Here is a 7,842-nt window from a genome sequence, read left to right as displayed (position 1 = left end):
GGAAAGAGAGTGATTGACAGTAAGTGGGAGGCAGGCCAGGAGGATGGCGCTGGGATGGGGGAGTAGGAGAAGTTGTCTTTGGAGTAAATTAGCCAGATTGTGGGATCCCAGGACAACAAGGTGGGAATTTCCAAGGACCACTTGTACTCACCAAGGAGTGGGAGGGGCGCCTCGTGGTGAGGGAAGTGTGTCTGCCTGAGGGTTTTGGCTGAGGCCAAGCGGTGAGAGGCTGAATGGGCGGCAGACTTCCAGAAGTGCAGACGGAGGAGACGGAGCAGTAATAATGACTTGGACACACAGGAGGAAAAAATAGCTCAGGGACGAAGATGATGCCAAGGTTTCTGGCCTTAGGAGGCTCATGGGGATCTGAGGTGAGCTCTCAGGGACGAAGAGGAGAGCTCCTGAAAGAACTGGCAGGTAGTAGGGAGAGGAAGTTAGCCCAGAGCTAAAGAGCAGAGTGGATAACCAGGCGAAGAGGGAAGTGTGGAGCTGAGCTTTCCCATAGTTGTGAAAGAGCAGTGTGTCTCAAGGAGGAACTGAGCATTCTGGGAATCAAGATGGTATTCATCCCAAAAAGCAAAGCACAGAATTCAAGGAGATCCTTAGGGCCAGCCCTCGAGGCAGTAAGCACGTGAACTTGTACCAGGAGCTACCACCAGGAACTCAGTTTTTCTCTCTTAAAATCAGTCTAATGATACCTCTCTACTTCATGGGACTATTCTGTCATTCATTCAGTTAACCATCCATCGAACCTATATTTCTTGGCTGTCTTTTAGAGTCAAGCACTGTTCTAGGTTCTGGGGAAACAGAAGTGAGCCAGGCAGACAAGATTCCTTTACAGCTATCCTCATAGCTTGGGAAGTCAGACAATAATGATTTTTTCAGTAGTTGAACAGAATTTTTCCTGTGGTCTTCAAATTTCTGCTGAAGTCACAAGGGTAGAACAATAAGGACTTAAGATTCTCATATTCCAAAGAGAAGTACTACACACTTTACTAATGGCAGAACAGGTTCAGCAACCATCAAGCCATATCCCTCAATACCGATCTACAAATGAAAGGCACTGAAGAAAGTATTGAGGTAGAGAGAACAGTTGCATTAGTAAGCAGGGCTGAAATTTCCTCTGAAGGTACTCCCCAATACAAACCAAGTAAAGGGGGCTCCAAGAGAACCAGTCATAGAGACCGGGGGCCTCCAAGAAGAGGAGACTACCATGACTTCCCATAACTCTCCCTCCACTGATGCTGGTTGAGTCACTGGAAGCTGCAAGCACCTCAAGGCACCAAAGCACAGGAAGAAAGTTCTTGGAAGAACCCAATATATGTCTTCAGGAATTGAGGGTGTCCATAAATAAAGAGGCTTGTAGGCACTTCCTGTCTGGAGAATTGCGACTGTGGAGCCTGGCCGGAGTGGCTTCTATGGCAGGGTGAGGAATAGCCAGCTCACCATTGGTTTGCCGATGTGGATGGAAATGTCCATAAGGCGCATTCAAGAGCTTGGCCAGAGAGTGTTTGGGTACAGCAGTGCAGGGTGGAGACCCTGCAGAGAGCCTCCTAAGAACTCACAAATGTGCCCATGAAAGAGCCAGCATTTGGCACCTGCCAGCCAAGGGCACCTGCTACATGAGACTTCTCCATTTTTCCTCTAATACTTCTCCCCAACAGCAGAAAAGGGGCCACAGCAGCAAAGGAAGGTTAGAAAACCAGACCACACTCTACTCTCCCCACAACAGGATCTCAAGCCAGGGGAGAGTCCCATGGAGGGTAAGAAGGAGTATTAAATTGGATTCACGATTGATTAAATTGGATGAAGATTTGATTTGGACAGGACCAGACTTTTTAGTGCCTGAAAATTGGTCTTAATTATAGAAATGAAACTGTTCTTGTTACTGATAAGGAAGAGCAAGCCAAGGACTCTGAGAAATGAAATTCACCATAATATGGTTGAAGGCAGCGGGAGGAGAAAAAATATAGCTGTTTCCTTATTGTCCCGAAGACCTGATACCTTCAGGTGTAGCCCATCCAATAAACCAGTTATACAGGTAAGCAAATAAATAAGATAATTTCAACTAGTCATTAGAGTCATGAAGGGAAAACAGGGCGATGTATTAGAAAGTGATGACTTGGGAGTGGGAGGGATGCTCTAGCCTGGGGGGTCAGGGATCAGCTTTCCAGTAGGTAATATTCAAGCTGAGAGGAGAAGTGATGAGGAACGAGTCCTATAAACATCTTGGGGATGGGCGTTCCAGGAAGAGGGAAGTAGGCATTAACTTGGCTTATTTCAAGGGCAGAAAGGAGATGAATGCAGCTGCAGTACCGTGGTGAGTGCCCCTGCAAGAGGTGAGACAGATCAGAGGGGGCCAGTCATGCAAGGCTTTGGGTCAGGAGTTGAGGCTGTATTCCAACATTAGGTATTAACTGTACCTGACCTTTGTGTAGTGGGAGAAGTTGCAAACTGGTGCCCTCCTGCTTGCTGGGTATCTCTAGGAAACAGTAGGCTACAGAAATGCACTGGGGCAGCCATGGTTGCCCCGTCTTTGGGCTTTGGGGCAGGGAGCTATGGGCGTGAATGATGAGCTGATTGTTGCGGGTACTCAGAGGGGTGGCAGTTGGCATTCTTGCACTGGTGTCCCTTCACTGCCAGCCCAAGAAGATAAGAGCACCCCGTCAATCAGAGGCAAATTGGATCTCTCTTGGGGAAATTCCTGGGGGAGTGATGGATCTCTGAGCGTGGGGCAGGATTTCATTTCCTTCTTGGACACACGCTGTCTCCTTGAGTGACCTTATTCCAGATCTTCTAGATCTACGCCTGGGTGAAAAAGAGGACACCTTTTTTCAAGATCTGCCATCACCGCCTCAGGCCTAGACAGGACCTTGACGCAACAGGAAGGGGATTAAGATCAGGGAGCGAAGGCGGCTGGCAGCCGCAGGTCTCTACCAGCATCAGGATGGCCAAAGGCCCGGCCAACTCCGCTAGAGGGCGCACGTCCCCCGGCGACCTTCCAGGGCTCCCGCGACCAGGCGACCTTCCAGAGCTCCCCCTGTCTGTCTCAGCACTAGCCTGCACCCGGGCGGACGTCCCAGTGGCCAGGGCGGAAAGCCAAGGGGCTGGACGTCCCTAAGGTCTGTCTCTGTCACGCTGTTCTTGGTACTACTACTGGCCTCTTTCAGACCTTAGAGGCTGCAGCCTTGGTCATTCAACCCGGAGTTTGTCCCAGAGGTCAGTGGCGGGAGATAAATTTGGGACAGGTCGGCATTTCGAGCTTTCCCAGGACAGGAGAAAACTGGCTCAGGTGCCGTTGTCCCGGCAGGCGGCATCTCCTTCACCGTACCTCGGGTCCGCCCTGCGCCTCCCCCAGCTCCTCACGGGTTAACACCCCTCGCCGCCCGCTCGCTTCCCGGTGCCAAAGTGGGTGTTGCTGGAATTCCTCTCTCCCTCTCCCGTAATGAGGGGGCTGAGCTGTCCCTCCGAGGAGGGGGCATGGTGTGGATAAAAGAGACGAAAAAACAAGGAGAGGTTTCCAAAAATAAAACCCTCCGGCTCCCCTTCAGAAGGCTACAGCGACGCGGAGAAGGCGCGAAGGTGCGGCAGCGGCGCGCGCCCAGCTGGAGACCAAGCGCGACTCCAGGCGCAGGGCGCACAGTCCCCCATCTCTCTCGCCGCCCAGTCCTCGCTTCGGGGAGAACCCGGCCTGCAGTCTGACTCGGGGTCCCCCTAGACGAGGAGAAGCGGGCCGCCAGAAGGGGGCCTGAGCGCAGTCCGCGGGCGGCGGTCCGCACAGACTGCCCTTCCCGGGACGGTGCCCCGCGCGCACAGCTCTCACGCGGCCTCCGGCGCCATGAGGCCGCCGACCACCGCCCCCTGCCCCGGGCACGCCCTGCGTACCCCCTGGAGGAGCTTTCTGCCTCTCACCCTGGCTCTCTTCGTGGGCATGGGTCATGCTCAGAGGGACCCGGTGGGAAGATACGAGCCGGCTGGCAGGGACGCGAATCGGCTGTGGCGCCCCGGGGACAGCCACCCTACAGGGGCCGCAGCCAAGGTGTACAGTCTGTTCCGGGAGCAGGACGCGTCTGTCCCAGGCTCGCCGCCCGCAGAGCAGTTTCAACCCGGCTGGGGGAGCTCCAGGAGGCCCGCTGAGGCGGAGGCCAGGAGGCCGCCCCGCGCGCAGCAGCCGCGTCGAGTACAGCCACCTGCGCAGACATGGAGAAGCCATCTCTTGGGCCATCAACAGCCTGCACTCCGGGCCCGGGCCGCCTTGGCTCTCCCGCGCCTCGGGTCCCTGCAGCGATCCCGGGCTGCGCCCCAAACCCCGCCGCGAGGGCGACTCACGGGGTGAGCACTGGAGAGGGAAGATGGGGGCTGGGAGGAACGAGGGCTGGGGGTGCTCATTACTGGAGGGATGTGCAGGCGAGAGGAGAGGGTGCCATCGGGCTCTGCCCTTCATTCCCCTGACTTCAGCACTGTGGGAGCACAGCACAGAGCCGGGCCTCGGAGATCTGACCCCACTTTGAAAGAGTTGACGGGAAAGAGAAACACCAGTCTCACCCTTGCGTACTAGCTCTCTGAGTCCTGACGTTAAATCCTTTCCTAATGCGCCTCGGAATTCGCCCGTCTTCAGCTAACCCGTGCCTGCAGACGCCCGCTGTGCTGCCGGGTCGGAGATGGAGGCGGGAGGGGACAGCGGGGTGGGCGTTCCAGGCGCAGGAGGCCGGGGAGACGGCGCAGAACGCGCGTAGGTGGAGGATTTCGGGGGCAGATGTATCTCTGGGAAGGGGGCTGGCAGCGAAGCCCGTGCATGGGGTTAAATGTTTGGGCTGGGGCACAGGTTCGCCTGGGCGGGCACACGATGGTTGAACATGGGAGTGGGTGTGGGCTCGGGGGCACTTTGGGCAGGAAGCGTGCCCCTGGTGTGGCTGCGGCACAGTGGTTACGTGGGCGAGTGGATCTGCCTGTGCAGCTAGGTTTCAGCGCGACTAGCGCACTTTGTGGGGCTAAGCCTCTCCCCAACCCTGCAATTTACTATCCCCCTCTCCCCAGGCACCACCCGCTGCCCCTCTGGGCCACCCTCTCAGCGTAAGCAAACTCCCCAGCACCTCCAGTCCCTAGTGGAGGACCATCCCGGCCGCAGGGCGCTAGCGCAGCCTTGCCTGGGCATGTGAGGTGTGTCCAGATTTGTGGGCACAGGAGCTGTGAGCAGAGCAGGGCTGGGTTGGGGCACCATCAGAGGGCCTGGGAAGGAACCTGGCAACCCTCTGGGCCTGAACCCAATTTATCAGCTGGGTTTAGTCCCGGTGCACAGCAGAAAGGACACTGGTAACCGAGTCCTACCTCTGGAGGATGGATGCTCTCAGGACATTTCCACTCGCTGTTTTTTTTGGCTGCAACACTCTTCTCTCACACTTCAGCTGGACTCCCTCCTTTCATTCAGATCTCTACTCAGGCCTTCTTTGACTACTCCTGCCCCATCTACTCTCTCCCTTCGCCCTGCTTTATGCTTCTTCATAGCACGCACTCCCATCTGACATATTATATTTCTTTTTCTATGTTTATGGTCTGGTCTCCTAGCACATGCTACTATAAGTTCTATGAAAATAGAGGCTTTGTTTTGTTCATTGCTGTGTTAACAGTACCTAGAAGAGTGCCTGAATATAGGTGATGCTCGTTAAGTACCTGTTGAGTGAGTGAATGAACTCCTTGCTGCCCTTGGAAGGCCCAGCTTAAAGCAGGTGGAGAGTAAGCCCATGTGCTGCCTAGTGGTTTACACACAGAATCAGTAAACAGGTGTTACTGGAGCACCTGCCATGTCTCACTTTTTCCTTTCCTGGCCTGTGCAAGTGAATACATGCTTCCTAAGAGCAAGTGCGCGGAGAATGGGATCGAGATGGGGTCCCGGAGACAAAGGCATTGTTCCTGCGGGGAGAGCAACTCAATTACTCAAAATCGAGTTGGAGAAATGGACAGATATGTTCCAGGGAATGTGTTTTCTAGTACCAAAAGCTTCATGTTAAGCACCAAGGAATGGAACAATTGTGGCTGAGGAGCTCAGAGGAGAAGGAGGCCCTGTGAGCTGGAGCCCCTGGTGCTTGATGGGGCAGCATGTGGGGAAGCAGAGGAGAGGGAGGTGGCAGGAGTGGGTCCCCGAGATGTAGCACTGCCCAAGGACAAGGGCTTCTCTTTGTTGGCATTGGTCTAGGGGCAGGATTGCACCTGTGTGGAGGGGAGCCATGGGGGTGAGGCCGGAGGCATAGATTAGGCCAGATCATGGAGGAGCTTAATGCAGTAGGCATTTAGGTGGGAGTTGGGGGAAGGTGAGATAATGGAGAGTGGGGTTGGGAGAGTGCACTATTAGAAGTCGTGAAATGAGGTGGTAATGAGCAAAGCAGATTGTCACCACAATAAGGCTGGTGGATGTGCACAGGTGTGTAAGGACGTGCCTTGGCTGGGTGCCACCCACAGACACCTGCCATACACAGGTGCACACATCATATCACATGCTGGGTTTGGCTCCTTCCCCAGATTATATTCTGCACCTTTGGTAAAGGGAGAGTTACTCTGGCACTCAAACCAGCCATTCCAAGTCAGCTGTGGAGGAGCTGAGTGGCAATCTTGTTTAAAGGGCTTCCTCTACCTCAGTCTATTCTGGCTAATGGCTCCTGGCCAGGCTGACCTCTCTGGCAATTGCCTTGTGAGTTACTCAGGGCCAAGGACCAAATGCCACCTGCTGGTGAAGTTTGAAATTACATTAGGATTGCTAGGGATTCTTCATTCGTTCAACTAATGTTTAGAAGACATCCTATATGCCAGGGACTGTGCTGGAAGCTGGAGAAACAGCAGTGGTCAACACAGCCTCTGTCCTCATGGAACTGGCAACATAGTTAGGGTTTATCGCACACAACGAACCAGAGAAGACACAGTTCCTGCGCTAATGAAATTTACAGTCTACAGAAGACTTGTAAAGCTATTGTTTCCCAATATTCAGGGTTTTTAGAACTAGCCTCAAGGCATAGCCCTTTCACAATATTTTCCTCTATCTTTTCCCTCTTGCTCTATTATTTTTCTTTAAATTCATGTACTTTTAAAATAACAGGATTTTGTTTTATTTATTTTAAAGTATTTTATATTATGAAGTTTTGTACAAACATACAAAAAGGTATTAGTAATAATGTAACTCACACTCCAGCTTTATCAAACCTTAATATTTTGGCATATTTTGCTTTTGATATTTTTAGTTAAAATTTTCTATATAAATTTTCCTCCCTTTCTCCCCAGAGTTAACCCCTATCCTAAATTTACTTATGATTCCAAGGTATATTTTTATACTATTACTACAGATATATGCATCCATAAAATACATAATTCGTTTTGCACATTTTAAATGTGGATAAGTAATACCATACTGTATTGTCTTTAACAAGTTGTTTTCCCTCCACCTCATTAGATTTTTGAGTTATAACTATGGTAATATAATTAGCCCAAATTTATTCATTTAAGCTGTTGTATATTATTCCACTGTGCGAATATACCACAGTTTATTTATCCATCCTCCTGTTTTTGGACTTTTAGATGAGTTACATATTTTTGCTATTACAAACAGTGCTTGACTCATTTTTCTACATAAATAAATTCATTTTTTATTTTCAAAAAAACTTCGTATTACCATCATAAGCTGAAAATAGAACCACTGATCATGAAGAAAAAGGTAACTGTAGGAAAACTGAAAATGAAAACAAAATGCTTTCAAATTCTAGTCATACACCATTATCTTAGGAAACTAAATCCTGTGATGTGTTCTCTCTATTGAAAAGGGAAACAGGCAAGTGTTGGGGAGGCCCTGGCCTGAAG

The 7,842-nt window shown here is 51.6% G+C and overlaps 1 protein-coding gene and 1 long non-coding RNA gene across 6 annotated transcripts in view; one reads left to right on the top strand and one right to left on the bottom strand.

The window, feature by feature from the left end:
- The window catches only part of LOC107196673, a 13,001-nt gene extending 7,683 nt beyond the window's left edge, over positions 1–5,318 (bottom strand). The window contains exon 1 of one of the 2 annotated variants that reach the window (XR_001518102.2): positions 4,546–5,318. This is a non-coding gene — a long non-coding RNA (uncharacterized LOC107196673). The remainder of the gene's footprint in view (positions 1–4,545) is intronic. The other variant, XR_001518101.2, reaches the window with a different exon arrangement.
- Positions 3,064–7,842, top strand: part of LTBP2 (latent transforming growth factor beta binding protein 2) — a 94,874-nt gene continuing 90,095 nt past the window's right edge. For 3 of the 4 annotated variants that reach the window (XM_015599630.2, XM_015599629.2, XM_015599628.2), the window contains exon 1: positions 3,064–4,332. In XM_015599630.2, the coding sequence (XP_015455116.1) occupies positions 3,839–4,332 (494 nt within the window). In that variant the 5' untranslated portion in view covers positions 3,064–3,838. The remainder of the gene's footprint in view (positions 4,333–7,842) is intronic. The other variant, XM_015599631.2, reaches the window with a different exon arrangement.

Source organism: Pteropus alecto, unplaced genomic scaffold (assembly GCF_000325575.1).
Source record: "Pteropus alecto unplaced genomic scaffold, ASM32557v1 scaffold8, whole genome shotgun sequence".
Classification (NCBI taxonomy): domain Eukaryota; kingdom Metazoa; phylum Chordata; class Mammalia; order Chiroptera; family Pteropodidae; genus Pteropus; species Pteropus alecto.
Note: the sequence above shows the minus strand (reverse complement) of the source record. Positions and strands in the feature narration are given on the sequence as shown.